Here is a 19,369-nt window from a genome sequence, read left to right as displayed (position 1 = left end):
CCAATGGAAGATCCTCATCAGTTTTTAGCTGAGTTCTTGCAAATCTGTGACACAGTCAAGACTAATGGGGTTGACCCTGAGGTCTACAGACTGATGCTATTCCCTTTTGCTGTAAGAGACAGAGCTAGAATATGGTTGGACTCACAACCTAAAGATAGCCTGGACTCTTGGAAAAAGCTAGTCAATGCCTTCTTGGCAAAGTTTTTTCCACCTCAAAAATGGAGTAAGCTTAGAGTGGAAGTCCAAACCTTCAGACAGAAGGATGGAGAATCCCTCTATGAAGCTTGGGAAAGATACAAACAATTAATCAGAAAATGTCCCTCAGACATGCTTTCTGAATGGAGCATCATAGGTATTTTCTATGATGGTCTCTCTGAACTATCCAAGATGTCTTTGGATAGCTCTGCTGGAGGATCTCTTCATCTGAAGAAGACGCCTGCAGAGGCTCAAGAGCTAATTGAAATGGTTGCAAATAACCAATTCATGTACACTTCTGAAAGAAATCCTGTGAACAATGGGACTAGTCAGAAGAAAGGAGTTCTTGAGATTGACACTCTGAATGCCATACTGGCTCAGAACAAGATATTGACTCAACAAGTCAATTTGATTTCTCAAAGTCTGTCTGGAATGCAAAATGCACCTGGCAGTACTAAGGAAGCTTCATCTGAGGAAGAAGCTTATGATCCTGAGAACCCTTCAATGGAAGAGGTGAATTACCTAGGAGAACCCTATGGAAACACCTATAATTCTTCATGGAGAAATCACCCAAATTTCTCATAGAAGAATCAAGAGAGACCTCAACAAGGTTTCAATAATAATAATGGTGGAAGAAACAGGTTTAGCAATAACAAGCCTTTTCCATCATCTTCTCAGCAACAGACAGAGAGTTCTAAGCAGAATACCTCTGACTTAGCAACAATGGTCTCTGATCTAATCAAAACCACTCAAAGTTTCATGAATGAAACAAGGTCCTCCATCAGAAATTTGGAAGGACAAGTGGGTCAGCTGAGCAAGAAAGTTACTGAACTCCCTCCTAGTATTCTCCCAAGTAATACAGAAGAAAATCCAAAAGGAGAGTGCAAAGCCATAACCATGGCCGAATATGGAGAGGAAAGAGAGGAGGTGGACGCCACTGAGGAAGACCTCAATGGGCGTGCACCAGCCTCCTCTGAGTTCCCCAATGAGGAACCATGGGAATCTGAGGCTCAAAATGAGACCATAGAGATTCCATTGGACTTACTTCTGCCTTTCATGAGCTCTGATGAGTATTCCTCCTCTGAAGAGGATGAGTATGTCACTGAAGAGCAAGTTGCTAAATACCTTGGAGCAATCATGAAGTTAAATGACAAGTTATTTGGAAATGAGACTTGGGAAGATGAACCTCCCTTGCTCACCAAAGAACTGGATGACTTGTCTAGGCAGAAATTACCTCAAAAGAGACAAGATCCTGGGAAGTTTTCCATACCTTGTACCATAGGCACCATGACCTTCAAGAAGGCCCTGTGTGACTTAGGGTCAAGTGTGAACCTCATGCCTCTCTCTGTAATGGAGAAGCTAGGGATCTTTGAGGTACAAGCTGTAAGAATCTCATTGGAGATGGCAGACAACTCAAGAAAACAAGCTCATGGACTTGTAGAGAATGTTTTGGTAAAAGTTGAAGACCATTACATTCCTACTGATTTCATAGTCCTAGAGACTGGGAAGTGCATGGATGAATCCATCATCCTTGGCAGACCCTTCCTAGCCACAGCAAAGGCTGTGATTGATGTTGATAGAGGTGAACTGATCATTCAAGTGAATGAAAAATCCTTGGTGTTTAAGGCTCAAGGATATCCCTCTGTCACCATGGAGATGAAGCTTGAAGAGCTTCCCTCAAATCAGAGACAAATAGAGCCCCCAAAGTCAAACTCTAAGTTTGGTGTTGGGAGGCCACAACCAAACTCTAAGTTTGGTGTTGAACCCCCATATTCAAACTCTAAGTTTGGTGTTGGGAGGTTCCCACATTGCTCTGATCATTTGTGAGGCTCCATGAGAGCCATCTGTCAAGCTACTGACGTTAAAGAAGCGCTTGTTGGGAGGCAACCCAATGATTATATTTTATATATTTTCTTTTGTTATTTTATGTTTCTTGTAGGTTGATGATCATAAGAAGTCACAAAATCCATTGAAAAAGCAAAAACAGAATGAAAAACAGGAAGAAAAACAGCACACCCCGGAGGAAGAATTCACTGGCGTTTAAACGCCAATGAGGCTAGCAGTTGGGCGTTTAACGCCCAGTCTGGCACCATTCTGGGCGTTTAACGCCAGAAAGGGGCACCAGACTGGCGTTAAACGCCAGAAAAGGGCAAGAACCTGGCGTTAAACGCCAGGAATGGGCACCAGCCCGGCGTTTAACGCCAGAAATGGCTCAAAACGTGATTTTGAGCAACATTTGGTGCAGGGATGACTTTTCCTTGACACCACAGGATCTGTGGACCCCACAGGACCCCCACCTACCCCACCACCACCCTCTCTCTTCTTCCCCCATTCACCAATCACCTCAATACCTCTTCCCCAAAAACCCTTCACCTATCAAATCCCATCTTTCTCTTCACCACTCACATCCATCCTTCATAAAACCCCACCAACCTCACCCTTCAAATTCAAACCACTTTCCCTCCCAAAACCCACCCATAATGGCCGAACACCATCTCCCCTCTCCCCTATAAATACCCTTCTTCACTCTTTCATTTTCACACAACCTAAACACCACTTCTCCCCTTCTTTGGCCGAATACAAAGCCATCCCTTTCTCCCTCATTTCTTCTTCTTCTACTCTCTTCTTTCTTCTTTTGCTCGAGGACGAGCAAACCTTTTAAGTTTGGTGTGGTAAAAGCGTTGCTTTTTCGTTTTCCATAACCATTTATGGCATCCAAGGCCGGAGAAACCTCTAAAAAGAGGAAAGGGAAGGCAAAAGCTTCCACCTCCGAGTCATGGGAGATGGATAGATTCATCTCAAGGGTGCATCAAGACCACTTCTATGAAGTTGTGGCCTTGAAGAAGGTGATCCACGAGGTCCCCTTTTCACTCAAAAAGGGTGAATATCCGGAGATCCGCCATGAGATCCGAAGAAGAGGTTGGGAAGTACTTACCAACCCCATTCAACAAGTCGGAATCTTGATGGTTCAAGAATTCTATGCCAATGCATGGATCACCAAGAACCATGATCAAAGTATGAACCCGAATCCAAAGAATTATCTTACTATGGTTCGGGGGGAATACTTGGATTTTAGTCCGGAAAATGTAAGGTTAGCATTCAACTTGCCTATGATGCAAGGAGATGAACATCCTTACACAAGAAGGGTCAACTTTGATCAAAGGTTGGACCAAGTCCTCACAGTCATATGTGAAGAGGGCGCACAATGGAAGAGAGATTCAAGAGGCAAGCCGGTTCAATTGAGAAGGCATGACCTCAAGCCCATGGCTAGAGGATGGTTGGAGTTCATTCAACGCTCAATCATTCCCACTAGCAACCGGTCCGAAGTTACTCTAGACCGGGCCATCATGATTCATAGCATCATGATTGGAGAAGAAGTGGAAGTTCATGAGGTTATAACCCAAGAACTCTATAAAGTGGCGGACAAGTCTTCCACCTTGGCAAGGCTAGCCTTTCCTCATCTCATTTGTCACCTCTGTTATTCAGTTGGAGTTGACATAGAAGGAGATACCCCTATTGATGAGGACAAGCCCATTACCAAGAAAAGGATGGAGTACACAAGAGACCCCACTCATCATGAGATCCCTGAGATTCCTCAAGGGATGCACTTTCCTCCACAAAACTATTGGGAGCAACTAAACACCTCCCTAGGAGAACTGAGTTCCAACATGGGACAACTAAGGGTGGAGCATCAAGAACACTCCATCATCCTTCATGAAATTAGAGAAGATCAAAAAATCATGAGGGAGGAGCAACAAAGACAAGGAAGAGACATTGAGGAGCTCAAGCACTCCATAGGATCTTCAAGAGGAAGAAAGAGCCGCCATCACTAAGGTGGACCCGTTCTTTGATTTCCTTGTTCTTTATTCTTCTGTTTTTCGAATTTTATGCTTATGTTTATCCATGTTTGTGTCTTGTGATCATTAGTGTCTTAGTGTCTATGCCTTAAAGTTATGAATGTCCTATGAATCCATCACCTTTCTTGAATAAAAACATGCTTAATTGAAAAGGAAAGAATTGCATGAATTCTGAATTTTATAATAGTTTAATTAATTTGATGTGGTGGCAATACTCTTGTTCTCTGAATGTATGCTTAAACAGTGCATATGTATCTTGAATTTGTGGTTCATGAAGGTTGGCTCTTGAAAGAATGATGAAAAAGGAGACATGTTACTGAGGATCTGAAAAATCATTAGAAATGATTCTTGAAGCAAGAAAAAGCAGTGAATACAAAAAAAAGAGAGAAAGCAATCGAAAAAAAAAACCCGAAAAAAAAAAAGAGAAAAAGAAAGAAAAAGAAAGAATAAAGTTGTGATCCAAGGCAAAAAGAGTGTGCTTAAGAACCCTGGACACCTCTAATTGGGGACTTTAGCAAAGCTGAGTCACAATCTGAAAAGGTTCACCCAATTATGTGTCTGTGGCATGTATGTATCCGGTGGTAATACTGGAAGACAGAGTGCTTTGGGCCACGGCTAAGACTCATAAAGTAGCTGTGTTCAAGAATCATCATACTTAACTAGGAGAATCAATAACACTATCTGGATTCTGAGTTCCTAAAGAAGCCAACCATTCTGAATTTCAAAGGATAGACTGAGATGCCAAAACTGTTCAGAGGCAAAGAGCTAAAAGCCCCGCTCATCTAATTAATACTGATTTTCATAGATGTTTTTGGAATTCATTGCATATTCTCTTCTTTTTATCTTATTTGATTTTCAGTTGCTTGAGGACAAGCAACAATTTAAGTTTGGTGTTGTGATGAGCGGATAATTTATACGCTTTTTGGCATTGTTTTTAGTATGTTTTTAGTATGATCTAGTTAGTTTTTAGTATATTTTTATTAGTTTTTAGTTAAAATTCACTTTTCTGGACTTTACTATGAGTTTGTGTGTTTTTCTGTGATTTCAGGTATTTTCTGGCTGAAATTGAGGGATTTGAGCAAAAATCTGATCCAGAGACTGAAAAGGACTGCAGATGCTGTTGGATTCTGACCTCCCTGCACTCGAAGTGGATTTTCTGGAGCTACAGAAGCTCAATTGGCGCGCTCTCAACGGCGTTGGAAAGTAGACATCCTGGGCTTTTCAGCAATATATGATAGTCCATACTTTGTCCAAGATTTGATGGCCCAAACCGGCGTTCAAAGTCACCTCAAGAAATCCCAGCGTTAAACGCTGGAACTGGCACCCAAATGGGAGTTAAACGCCCAAACTGGCATAAAGCTGGCGTTTAACTCCAAGAAGAGTCTCTACACGAAATTGCTTCATTGCTCAGCCCAAGCACACACCAAGTGGGCCCGGAAGTGGATTTTTATGTCATTTACTCATCTTTGTACACCTTAGGCTACTAGTTATCTATAAGTAGGACCTTTTACTATTGTATCTGTAGACTTTGGTAGCTATCTTCGTTTTATGCTATCTTAGATCATTGGGAGGCTGGCCATTCGGCCATGCCTAGACCTTATGCTTATGTATTTTCAACGGTGGAGTTTCTACACACCATAGATTAAGGTGTGGAGCTCTGCTGTACCTCGAGTATTAATGCAATTACTATTTTTCTTCTATTCAATTCCGCTTGTTCTTTGTCCAAGATATCACTTGTTCTTCAACTTGATGAATGTGATGATCCGTGACACTCATCATCATTCTCACTCATGAACAAGGTGACTGACAACCATTCTTGTTCTACAAGCAATCAAAGCTCTAGTGAATATCTCTTGGATTCCTGATAACACGATGCATGGTTGATCGCCTGACAACCGAGTGCTCGCCTGACAAACGAGCCAGCCATTCCGTGAGATCAGAGTCTTCGTGGTATAGGCGAGAACTGATGGCGGCATTCAAGAGAATCCGGAAGGTCTAACCTTGTCTGTGGTATTCTGAGTAGGATTCAATGATTGAATGACTGTGACGTGCTTCAAACTCCTGAAGGCGGGGCGTTAGTGACAGACGCAAAAGAATCACTGGATTCTATTCCGGCCTGATTGAGAACCGACAGATGGATAGCCGTGCCGTGACAGGGTGCGTTGAACATTTCCAATGAGAGGATGGGAGGTAGCCACTGACAACGGTGAAACCCTTGCATAAGCTTGCCATGGAAAGGAGTAAGAAGGATTGGATGAAGACTGTAGGAAAGCAGAGAGACGGAAGGGAAGGCATCTTCATACGCTTATCTGAAGCTCTCACCAATGATATACATAAGTATCTCTATCTTTATCTTTATGTTATTTTCGTTTATCACTATACCCATTTGAGTCTGCCTGACTGAGATTTACAAGGTGACCATAGCTTGCTTCATACTAACAATCTCCGTGGGATCGACCCTTACTCACGTAAGGTATTACTTGGACGACCCAGTGCACTTGCTGGTTAGTTGTGCGAAGTTGTGTAATGCCATGGAATTGAACTACCAAGGTTTTTTGGAGTTCATGACCGGGGATTATGAGAGTTGTGAAAAGTATTGTTCACAATTTCGCGCACCAGCCACCAAGAAGGAAAGGACTGAGAAAGCTTCTAAATGGGGCAACAAACAAGTTCATCCGCACAATCCTTTGAAGAAACTCATCAATTGTAGCAACCCGTCCACCTTGCTCTTCTTTGCATGCACCGAGGACGGTGCAATCTTCAAGTGTGGGGAGGTCGTCGACCGATCTCCATGGGCAACAATTTTCTTTTTCAACACCAATGTTAGTTAGTTATTGCATTTGCATGATAGGTTGCATGTTAGTTAGAATTTGTACATATTTTACTACCTTCTTCTTATTAGGACTACTTGGTTAGGGTGATGATTTCCTTTCCAAGAAACTGTTTTAGGGCACCCTACCAATTTGAAAAAGAAAATTTGTAGAACTTGCTTGAAAGAATTTATTTTGGAACATGGTTTTTGAGCTAAGAACACAAACAAGTGAGATTTGAGCCTAATAGTGTGGTTACATCTTATAACCACTTATTTTCCCTTCTTGTGTGCATTATTCTCTTTCTATGATTGTAATCTTTGATTTGTTTGATTCTTTATGTCCATTATTTTGTGTATACATGCATTTATATGATTGAGGCCATCATTCCATTAGCTTACTTACCCAAATAGCCTTACCTTTTATCTTCCTTTGTTAGCCATATTTGAGCCTACGATTAACCCACTTTGTTCTTAATTTAGCACATTACAAGCCTTAAAGCGGAAAACAATAAAAGTCCTTATTTGGATCTTTGATTAGCTTAGGCTAGTGTGTGTGAGTATCATTCAAGTGTGGGAACCTTGGGACATTGGGTGAATAAAAGGGTAGTTTTATATTATTAGTGTAAATATTGGGAATTGGGTACATACTCATGTATTGATCAAATGTAAAACCTTATGCATTGATGCTCTTGTATATAAAAAAAAATAAGAAAAAAAAGGAAAAGAAAAAGAAAAAAAAAACAATATGAAAAAAAATATATAAAAAAAAAGAAGAAAAAGAAAGAAATAAAAGGGGACAAAATGCCCCAAAGTAAAGTCCAATAAAGATCAATGCACAAGTGTTGTGAAATGAAAAGGGATACATGAGTATGTGGAAAAGTGAGAAATGGGTAGTTAGATTAGTACTTAATTGTATAGGTCATTATATAGGTTAGGTGGAAAAGTTTAAGTTAATCAAAGATTCAAATCCTAAGTCCACTAGCCATATATGATCCTACCTTGACCCTAGCCCCATTACAACCTAAAGAAAAGACCTCATGATACATGTATGCATGCATTGAATAATTGTTGATTGTTAGAAGATAAACAAATCTTGGAAAGCATGATTAGGGGAGAATTGAGTGAATCAACCCCAAACACCGAGTGACTAGAGTGCAAACACTTCCGGTGAGGGTTCGATGCTCAATTCCTTGATTCCCGGCTTTCGTGAGCATTCTTCTTGCAAGTCTACTTGAACTTCATTTTGATATTCGAATTGGTAGGATTCATGAATCGTTATATGATCTTGGCCCTACTTGTTCATGTATGACTTGGAGGATTGATTTATTTTTAACCAAGTAAGTAAAACCATTTTACATTTAGTTGCATCCATTTAGATAGTTGCATATAGTTTAGGTTGCATATAGTTTATTTACATTGAATAAATGTTGATACCCTTTGCTTCTCTCTTGGCTTAAGCATGAGGACATGCTTGGTTTAAGTGTGGGGAGGTTGACAAACCCCGTTTTGACGGTTTATCTTGTATTGAATTTAGGGGATTTTATCACCTTTTACCCACATTTATTCAATGAAATAGCATGGTTTTGTATATTCTCCTTTAATTGTGCTTAAGAGTGAAAACATGCTTTTTAGGTCTTAAAATAGCTAAATTTAATTCTCCTTGATTCCATTAGATGCCTTGATATGTTTGCTAAGTGATTTCAGATTTAGAAGGCAAAGATTGGATCAAGGGAATGAAGAAAGAAGCATGAAAAGTTGGAGAACTCATGAAGAAATGAAAGAACCGGAAAGCTGTCAAGCCGACCTCTTCGCACTTAAACGACCATAACTTGAGCTACAGAGGTCCAAATGATGCGGTTCCAGTTGGGTTGGAAAGCTAACATCCGGGGCTTCGAAACGATATAAGATTTGTCATAGTTGCACCGCGCATAGGGGCGCGCACGCGCACGGTACGCGGACGCACCGATGGTGGCACATGACCCACTTAATGCAACATGTGGCCAGCGATTTTAGAAGTCTTGTGGGCCCAATCCAACTCATTTCTGATGCTATTTAAGCCAAGGATTGAAGGGGAATTAACATACTTTTCATACTTTACATGTTAGTTATCATTAGTTTAGTTTAGTAGTTAGAGTTAGTTTCTAGAGAGAGAAGCTCTCTCTTCTCTCTAGAATTAGGATTAGGATTAGGATTAGTTCTTAGATCTAGGTTTTAATCTTTGCTTTCTTCTACTTCTACCTTTCAATTCTTTGTTGTTACATTCATCTTCCTCTATTCTTTTGTTGTAATTTCCTTTATGTTGTTCTTATGTTTTGTTGTGGATCTACTTTTGTTCTTCCTTTCTCTTTCAATTCAACTCAAGGTAAATCATAATAATTGTGTTCCTTTTGATTTGTTGTTATTAATTCTTTGCAATAATTGTTGTTAGATTCTATTCTTGTTATCAATTTACTATGCTTTTCTTTTATGCCTTCCAAGTGTTTGATGAAATGCTTGGTTGGATTTTAGTGTAGGTTTTGTTCCTCTTGGCCTAGGTAGAGTAATTAGTGACTCTTGAGTTATCTAATTCCTTTGTTGATTGATAATTAGAAGTTGCTAATTAATTTGAATGCCTCTAAAGCTAGTCTTTCCTTTAGGAGTTGATTAGGACTTGAGGAATCAAATTGATTCATCCACTTGACTTTCCTCCATGGTTAGAGGTTAACTAAGTGGGAGCAATGGACAATTTGTTATCACAATTGAAGAGGATAATTAGGATAGGACTTCTAATTCTCATATCTTGCCAAGAGCTTTGTTAGTTGTTAGTTTAATTTCTTTGCCATTTATATTTCTTGTCCAAAATCTTAAAAACCCCAATTATAACTCACAACCAATAACAAGACACTTTATTGTAATTCCTAGGGAGAACGACCCGAGGTTTCAATACTTTGGTTTATAAATTTAGGGGTTTGTTACTTGTGACAAACAATCTTTTGTATGAAAGGATTATTGTTTGGTTTAGAAACTATACTTTACAACGAGATTTTATTTGAGAAATTCTAAACCATCAAAAATCCAATCGTCAACCCTCCACAGCCTCCTGTTCTTCCGCCTTCTCCATCTCCCAATGATTCCAGACCGGACGATGATCCTGCTCCTACTATCATGCCTCCTCCTCCCGCTCGTTCTTCAAGGGTAAGGAATCCACCTCCTCATCTTCTTGATTATCATTGTTTTTCTACTATCCTTCATCAACATGAACCTAAGTCATTCAGAGAAGCCTCCACAAATCCAAATTGGCAACAAGCAATGCAGGAAGAAATACAGGCACTTGAAAAGGCACACACTTGGGATTTGGTTGATCCTCCTTCTGCTCAAGAAGTTGTAGGCAGCAGATGGGTATACAAGATCAAGACTCGCTCTGATGGTTCTATTGACCGATATAAGGCGCGATTGGTTGCTCAGGGTTGTACGCAAGAGTATGGTATTGACTATGAAGAGACTTTTGCTCCTGTTGCTCGTCTCACATCTGTTCGTGCTCTTCTTGCCATTGCTGCAGTCAAAAAATGGTCTCTCAGTCAAATGGATGTGAAGAATGCTTTTCTTAATGGAGATTTGAAACAGCAAGTATATATGAAGCCCCCTCCGGGTTATTCTTGTCCCTCTGGCAAAGTTTGTCTCCTTCGCAAAGCACTCTATGGGCTTAAGCAAGCTCCTCGTGAATGGTTTGACAAGTTCAGCACTACCATATGCAGTCTTGGTTTCACTTGCAGTCCTCATGAGCATGCTCTCTTTATTCGTAAAAGTGAATGTGGAGTCGTTCTTCTACTTCTGTATGTTGATGACATGATCATTACTGGGGATGATGTTGATGGTATCTCTAATCTCAAGGCCTCACTTCACCAAACCTTTGAGATCAAAGATCTTGGTTCTCTCAGCTATTTTCTTGGTCTCGAGGTCATCTCCACCGATGATGGCATCTATCTCTCTCAGGCTAAGTATGCTTCAGATCTTCTTGCTCGCGCTGGAATTACAGATAGTCGCACTGAGTCTACTCCTCTTGAGCCTAATGTTCGATTTACCCCTATGGATGGCACTGTTTTGGATAATCCGACTCTCTATCGACAGTTAGTTGGCGGTCTCGTCTACTTGACTGTCACCCGACCAGACATCGCCTATCCAGTTCATGTACTTAGCCAGTTCTTGTCAGCTCCTCGTACTACTCACTATGCGGCAGTTCTTCGCATTCTTCGCTACATCAAAGGCACTCTATTTCATGGCCTTTATTTTTCGGCCCATTCCTCTTTGTCTCTTCAGGCTTACTCCGATGCTGATTGGGCTGGTGATCCCACTGATCGTCGTTCCACTACTGGTTACTGTTTGTTTCTTGGCAACACTCTCATTTCTTGGCGTGCTAAGAAGCAAACGTTCACTGCTCGCTCAAGCACAGAAGCTGAGTACCGTGCCCTCGCTGACACCACTGCTGAAGTTATCTCGGTTCGTTGGCTTCTCGCGGATCTGGGTGCTCCTCAGTCATCCCCTACTGATGTTCTTTGTGATAACCGCAGTGCTATTCAGATCGCCCATAATGATGTTTTTCATGAACGCACCAAACACATTGAGATTGATTGTCACTTTGTTCGGCAACGTATCCTTATTGATGCTATTCGTCTCATTGCTGTTGGAACACTAGATCAGACTGTTGATATCTTCACGAAAGCTCATCACCCGACTCGTTTTCGGACTTTGTTATCCAAACTCAAGTTGGTCTCCTTAGCTCCCACTTGAGTTTGAGGGGGGATGTTAGAGAATCATTAGCATCAAATTAGACCAATTAGTATCGTCTATATTTATATAGTATATATGTATATTAATTATAGGATTCTATGCCTTTATTACTCTGATTCATTTAGCACCTATAAATACCCCTTGTATATTGTACCTTTGAGATAACTCAATAATACACTTTTCATATTATTCTCTTAGTCTCTTGTTTCTAACATTTACAAAATGTTAATGACATTTTGTTTCTATATAATTAAAATAATAAATTCTGCCTATGTTACACTTGTGGTACATAGTTGGTCCCAAACCTGGATAAAGGAGGAGGGTTGTGTTAGGTCTTTGACAACCAACATAAAAATATAGTCGAATCCCATGACATGAATCAAAGACATTATTGCGCTAAAGCTAGGTCGTTGCCTGGAAGCAACGTGCTGTATGGCTCGAATACGGTGTCAAATGAGCAAGAGCCGCTGCATCAGTACCCGGATGTAGTGTTAAATGAGTAAGGGTTCCCGCATTTTTGTTAACAGATAAGGGTAAATAAGCTAGTTCATAAAGTAAAAGGTAAAAGTCAGAGCGACAGAAGGTTGAGATTTGGGACATGGAACATAGGCACTCTAACAGGAAAGTCTATGGAGGTGGTGGACACCATGACAAGAAGAAAGATTAACATTATGTGCCTACAAGAAACAAAATGGGTTGGTGCAAAGGTTAGGGAGCTGGATACTTCTGGTTTCAAACTTTGGTATACAGGAAAGGTGAAGAATAGGAATGGGGTTGGTATTATTGTAGATAAGCAGTGGAAGAATGACGTAGTGGATGTCAAGAGGGTGGGAGATTGGATCATCTCTATCAAATTTGTGGTGGAAGGAGGTGTTTTCATGTGATTAGCGCCTATGCACCACAAGTGGGTTCGGACGAACAACACAAGATAAGGTTTTGGGAGGATCTAGAGAGTTTGGTCTAAGACATACCTTCGGGAGATAAGATTTTCTTAGGAGGAGATTTAAATGGCCATGTTGGAAGAGAAGTGACTGAGTATGGAAGTATGACCATGGTTTCGGGGTGATCAATGCCGAGGGTAAAACTATTTTGGACTTTTTCTCAACTTTTGACCTTCTCATCGCAAATACATGTTTTAAAAAGAGAGACAAACATCTTATAACCTATAAGAGTGATGGCATGACAAGCTCTCAAATCAACTTCTTCTTGTTGAGGAAAGTCGACTGGAAATTTTGCATTGATTGTAAAATTATCCCGGGAGAGAGTTTGACAAAACAACATAGTGTGCTCGTCATGGATTTTCACGTTGAGTAAAATTTGAGGAAAGACATCATACAAAGAACCTAAGGACAAGGTGGTGGCGGATGAAAGGTGAGGAACAAAGAAGCTTCCTAAGACGAGTAAGAAAAAAGGCAAAGTGGGATGAAAATGGAAGCGCAGAAAAGATGTGGCGGGAGATGACAGAAGTTATTAGAAGAATAGCAAAAGAAAGTTTTGGAGAATGTAAAGGAATATGACCAAGAGACAAGGAGTCCTGGTGCTGGAATGCGAGTGTACAAGAAAAGATAAAGATGAAAAGGGAATGCTTTAAAGAGTGGTCTTTATGCCGCAATGCAGATAATTGGAAAAAATATAAGGCGGCTAAGAAAGAGACAAAAGTGGCTGCAAGTGAAGTAAGAATAAGAGCATATAAGGGTCTCTACCAGTCTTTGGATACGAAAGAAGGAGAAAAATGTATATATAGAATCGCAAAGAGCTGTGAAAGAAGAACGAGAGATTTGGATCAGGTTAAGTGTATAAGGGATAAGGATGGAGAGGTGTTGGTTCAAGAGGAGAAGATTAATGAAAGGTGGAAGAGCTACTTTTACGAATTATTTAATCAAGGACAGAAGACTCTTCCAAGCCTTGGTCGGTTATGCACAAGGGAAGAAGATCAAAACTTTGACTATTATCGAAGAATTTGAGACTCCGAGGTAAAAGAGGCTCTAAAGCAGATGAAAAATGACAGGGCAGTAGGACCTGATAATGTCCCGATTGAGGTTTGGAACGGCCTTGGAGGAAAAGGCATCAACTGGTTAACTAAGCTTTTTAATAATATTTTAAGGTCAAAGAAGATGCCTGATGAGTGGAGAAAGAGCACCTTGGTACCTATCTACAAGAATAAGAGGGATATATAAAGTTGCAAAAACTATAGAGGAATCAAACTCATGAGCCATACCATGAAGTTATGGGAAAGGGTGATATAATGGAGGTTGAGAAAAAAGATACAAGTAATAGAGAACCAATTTAGATTTATGCCAGGCAGATCTACCACCGAAGCGATATACCTGTTAAGAAGGATGATGGAAAGGTATCGTAGTAATAAAAGAGACATATGGTGTTTATTGATTTGGAAAAAGGGTACGATAAGGTGCCAAGGGAGGTCTTATGGAAGGTTTTAGAAAAGAGGAGAGTAAGGATCGCATATATTCGTGCAATTAAAGACATGTATAATGGGGCCACAACTAGTGTGAAGACTCAAGGTGGTGTGACAGAGGAATTTTCTATTGATATAGGATTACACCAGGGATCATCCTTAAGTCCATACCTTTTCACATTAGTCTTGGAAGTACTCACAGAGCACTTCCAAGAGCCTGTGCCATTGTGCATGCTTTTTGCCGATGATATCGTCCTTATGGGAGAGTCAAGAAAAGACCTAAATAAAAAGTTACACTTATGGAGAGAAGCTCTAGAAGTGCATGGTCTACGCATAAGTCGTAGCAAGACGGAATATATGGAATATAAGTTCAACTTGAGAAGAGAAAACCCTAATATAGAGGTGAAGATTGTAGAAAACATCTTACGAAAAGTTAAAAGTTTTAAGTATCTTGGGTGCATCATACAGGATAATGGAGAGATTAAATAGGATATAAATCATAGGATCCAAGCAGGTTGGTCAAAATGGCGAAGTGCATCTGGTTTTATATGCGACAAAAAAGTGCCTTTAAAAATTAAAGGTAAATTCTATAGCAATGCTATAAGACTGGCTATGCTTTATGGTACGGAATGTTGGGCGGCCAAAGGCACGAACATAAGCTGAGTGTGACAGAGATGAAGATGTTGAGATGGATGAGTGGTCATACGCGATTGGATGGTGGTCATACTCACTGGAAGGAAGCTATGCTGGCAGAATATAGAGCATTAGTTCATCACAAGACTTGGAGTTTAGTAAAACTTCCACTAAATGAAAAGTAGTTAGTTGCAAATGGATATTTGTCTTGAAAAAAAATGCTTAGGGACAGGTTGTGAGACATAAAGCCCGTCTTGTGGCAAGAGGTTATACTCAAACTGTTAGGGTTGATTTCGATCAAATATTCTCACCTGTAATCAAGCCTGTCACTATAAGAATCATACTCACTCTTGCGTTATCAAAGGGCAGGAGAGTTAAACAATATGACTTCCACAATGCCTTTTTAAATGGTATCCTCAATGAAACTATTTATATATCTCAGCCTCCAGATTTTACACACTCAAATTTCCATCTTGTATGTAAATTGCACAAAGCCATCTATGTCTTAAAACAAGCTCATAGGGCTTGATACCTCACCATTACTACTGCATTTAAACAATTTGGGTTCACCTGTACTAAGTCTGATCCTTCACTTTTTACGAAATTTTCTTCTAATTCTATTATCTATATGCACATATACGTTGATGATATGTTAGTGACAGGAAACAATGACACTGGAATCACTTCTGTCTTAAAGCAGCTTCATTCAACTTTTCTTCTAAAAGATTTAGGGGACTTAAACTTCTTTCTTGGCATCGAGGCTGTCACTCACTCACCTAATTTAATTTCTCTCAATCAAAGTAAATACATAAAAGAATTATTATACAGGGCTGGTATGCAAGATGCTAAACCGGTTAGCACTCCTATGATTAGCTCTTCAAAATTATCGACAAATACAGGTACTCTTTTTGAAGATCTAACATTATTTCGATCAATTGTGGGGGGACTTCAATATGCCACTGTCACAAGACCAGACATCGTATTTGTAGTAAACAAACTCAACCAATTCATGTCAAAGCCGAGCCAAGATCATTGGATGGCGGCAAAGCGTGTTCTTCGATATTTAGCAGGTATAGTTGATCTTGCTCTTCAATTTCATAAGACTAATGATCTTCGTTTAACTGCCTTTTCAGATTCGGATTGAACTGCTGATGTTGATGATAGAAGATCTGTGTTTAGATACTGTGTGTACTTTAGAGCAAACTTAATTTTTTGAAAATGTTCAAAGCAACCCACTATCAGTAGAAGCTCCACCGAGGCTGAATTCAAGGCGTTGGCAGCTACTTTCTCTGATTTAATATGAATTCAAATCCTACTTAGTGAACTAAAGTAGCCTTGCACTTCATCTCCCACAGTCTTTTGTGATAACATGCTCACTGTATTATTAGCTTATAATCCCATCTTACATAAGCGAACAAAACATTTTGAATTGAATCTGTATTTTTTATGGGATAAGGTGATTCAAGGACAGATTGCTGTTACTCATATTCCAGGCTTAGAACAAGTAGCAGACATTATGACTAAGCCCCTATCTTCATTGCTATTCAGCAAGTTCAAGAACAAATTTCGAGCGACACAAAAGCCTCCCTAAGTTTGTGGGGGGGGGGGGGGGGGCATGTGAGATATATTAGTTAGAGTTAGTTGTCCTTGGCTATAAAATAGCAAGGTTCAAGTGTATGAATATATGAAAAAAAAAAGAGGTTCTCTTAATAACAAATACTTTTTCATCTTACTCTTTTTCTATTGCTTCTACTTTTTCATTTCTTGGTTTCTCACCACAAGTCTTCTTTCTCCCTTTTGTCAACAAGTTTGATAGAAACGAAGATTTAAGGGAGAGAATTGGAGTAACACTCATTGTGGAAAAGATGGTTGAATCGCGTCTCAGGTGGTTTGGACATGTAAGAAAAAGATCGACATAATATCCAGTCAGGATGGTGGATGAGAAAGAAAATAGACAAGGGATCAAAGACAGAGGAAGACCTAAGAAGACCATTTATGAAGTGGTCAAACGAGATCTACATGTAAATAGTCTTTTTATAGATATAATACATGACAAAACACAATGATATCGTTTGATTCATGTAGCTGGTTTTGCCTAATGGAACAAGATTTTAATTTATTGTTGTTATTGTATAATTAAAATAATATTTATTTACAAAACATCAAAAATAATTTTTTTATAAAATATCAATTACATTTTATACTACCATCAAATTTTATCAAATATTATCGTATTTCACGTTAAAATGATTGATATCTAAAAATTTTAACCTAAAAACACACTCATTTGAATTTATTCCGAAATCAAATTCATTAAGTCAGCAAAAGCTAGCAGTACTGCGGTCTCCGGGGTAGCCTCCTCTGAACTATAGCTGTAGTACACGTAAACAAAACCACACGTGCCAACCCTATTTGGTTGTTATCCTTTCATTTCCCAGAAATAACATAGTAAGAGAAAAGAATTATATTTTATACCCAATTTAAACGCTCAAGTGCTCAACAACGTCACCAACTTCGTTATTCCATCTTATTTGTTTCCAACACTAATCTAATAACCTCACTCTCTAACAATCACCATACCTTTTCCTATCTTCCTTTCTTTTTTCTTTTTTTCAACGCCGTTGAATATGTCCAATCCCATAAATCAGTCTGAGGATCCGAATTCTCCGGATCCGAATTCCAATTCGGATCCACAACTTCCGTTCCGTAACCTCGAACAGATCCGAACCCGACTCGATTCCCTCCATCGCTTTTTATCGGAATCCATCACCTCCAACAACCCTCTCTCCGGCGACCAATCCGCCGCCGTCTCCGATCAAATCGCCTCCGCCATCCACCAAAGCATCGCCAACGCCTCCGCCCTCGTCTCCTACTCTAAAACCTTCCACTCGCCGGGTTCCACTCCCGCCGCCGCGCCGCCGTTACCTAGGGTTGACCTATCAGCCAGTGTCGAGAAACTCAAACGCGCGTCGGATCTGAAAATCGAGCCGCCGGACGAGGACACCGCAACCGATGAGTTCGCCGATAGCGACGAGATCGTGGAGCTCGACGCCGTGGAGATCCTCGCGGAGCACCTTCACTTCTGCGAGATCTGCGGGAAAGGGTTCCGGCGAGATGCGAATCTGCGCATGCATATGCGCGCACACGGGAACCAGTTCAAGACACCGGAGGCACTCGCGAAGCCGGAGAATTCGTCGTCCGCAGCCGTGCGCAGCCGGTTCTCGTGCCCGTTCGAGGGATGCAACAGGAACAAGAACCACCGGCGGTTCAGGCCGCTGAAATCGATGGTGTGTGTGAAGAATCACTTCAAGAGAAGCCACTGCCCGAAGATGTATTCGTGCACGCGGTGCCATAAGAAGAGCTTTTCGGTGCTCTCTGATCTGAAGAGCCACATGAAGAATTGCGGAGAGTCGAAGTGGAAGTGCTCTTGTGGGACCACGTTCTCAAGAAAGGATAAACTTTTTGGGCACATTGCTTTGTTTGAAGGGCATGTACCCTTGCTTGAAGACGATAATAAGGGCAAGCATGTGCAGGAAGATGATGATAGTGATCATTTTAGTGATTTGCCTGATGGCTTTTTTGATGATTTGGGTGATTTGAGCTCTTTAGGGTTTCCCTTAATTTAACTGTTTTTTCATAGAATATTAATTAATAGGATATATAGTATAGATTTTGCATATATGTAATTTTGATACACTTGTTTAGATTTTGAGTTATATTTTTTTATTTCAGATATGATTTTTGAAATTCCATTTAATTGAATGCCATTACTTGAGGAGTGATGATGCTTGGATGTTAATGTGCCATGGTTGGGATTAATAGTAGGAACTAGGAACATGGCAAGTTATATGCATTTGTGTGCATATTAGTATACAAGTATCTTTTTTTTTGTTGGTACTCTTTGCCTCTCATCAGCCTCTCTGTGTATATGCAATTAGTGTAATTAACCTAAGGTTTTGACTCTGGGCGATTCTTGGCTGTTTATGTAAGTACAAGATTAATGGTAAAGGTATAGTGGACCATGGCAGAAAAGGATATTGTCGGAGCGGGAAAAAATTGTGTTTGGCAGTGGTAGGGTGTGTTTTGTTGCTCAGAAACAGAAGTTTTCACTCTTGTTCATATAATGTTGGAAAGAGGGTGTCAGACTGTCAGGATATATATAATATATAAAAAAATTAGGAGGCCAACTAACTAAGCTAATTCATTTTATTTTTTATTTTAAAATTTAAAAAATTAAGATCATAATTTTTTTTTTTATCAGACTCATTTTCTAATAACTAGTTGATTGAAGTTGGTTTTATTCCGAATTAGTTTCTTAGTAAAATCAATATAAAAATTAGAGTATAATTTTAATATATTAAAATTGTTTATATAATTATTCAATTATATATTTATCTATTTAGTTTGATCTTTTGAAAAATTATTCATTTAAAAAATTTAAAAAATAATTAATTTTGCTAATATGATAATATCAGCCTTGAATAATACTAATATAATAATACATATATTTGGATAATGCTAATATGAAAATACGTAAACAGATAATTATTTTTTATAGTTTCATTTAAAAATAAATTGTTTTATTTTAAGTTTGTACTTAATTATTTATACTTAAAAAAAATTTAACCTATATTTTTGTTATTAAAAGAAGAAGAATATTCTTAAATATATTCTAATTCGTTACTTATA

General features: G+C 39.5%; 1 protein-coding gene and 1 non-coding gene across 2 annotated transcripts; one reads left to right on the top strand and one right to left on the bottom strand.

Annotated features, from left to right (window-relative positions):
• Positions 1-225: 225 nt before the first annotated feature.
• Positions 226-333, bottom strand: LOC130958447 (small nucleolar RNA R71). The gene has a single exon (XR_009077567.1). It is a non-coding gene; the product is annotated as a small nucleolar RNA R71 (small nucleolar RNA).
• A 16,706-nt stretch (positions 334-17,039) lies between these two features.
• On the top strand, positions 17,040-18,577 carry LOC130958019 (zinc finger protein STOP1 homolog). Its single transcript, XM_057884894.1, has one exon. It carries the CDS (start codon positions 17,308-17,310, stop codon positions 18,304-18,306), a length of 999 nt encoding a protein of 332 aa, XP_057740877.1. The 5' UTR covers positions 17,040-17,307; the 3' UTR covers positions 18,307-18,577.
• Positions 18,578-19,369: the final 792 nt, after the last annotated feature.

The sequence above is a fragment of the Arachis stenosperma genome, chromosome 10, assembly GCF_014773155.1.
Source record: "Arachis stenosperma cultivar V10309 chromosome 10, arast.V10309.gnm1.PFL2, whole genome shotgun sequence".
Taxonomy (NCBI): Eukaryota; Viridiplantae; Streptophyta; class Magnoliopsida; order Fabales; family Fabaceae; genus Arachis; species Arachis stenosperma.
The sequence above is the reverse complement of the archived record's forward strand: the minus strand, read 5'-3'. Positions and strand labels throughout refer to the sequence as shown.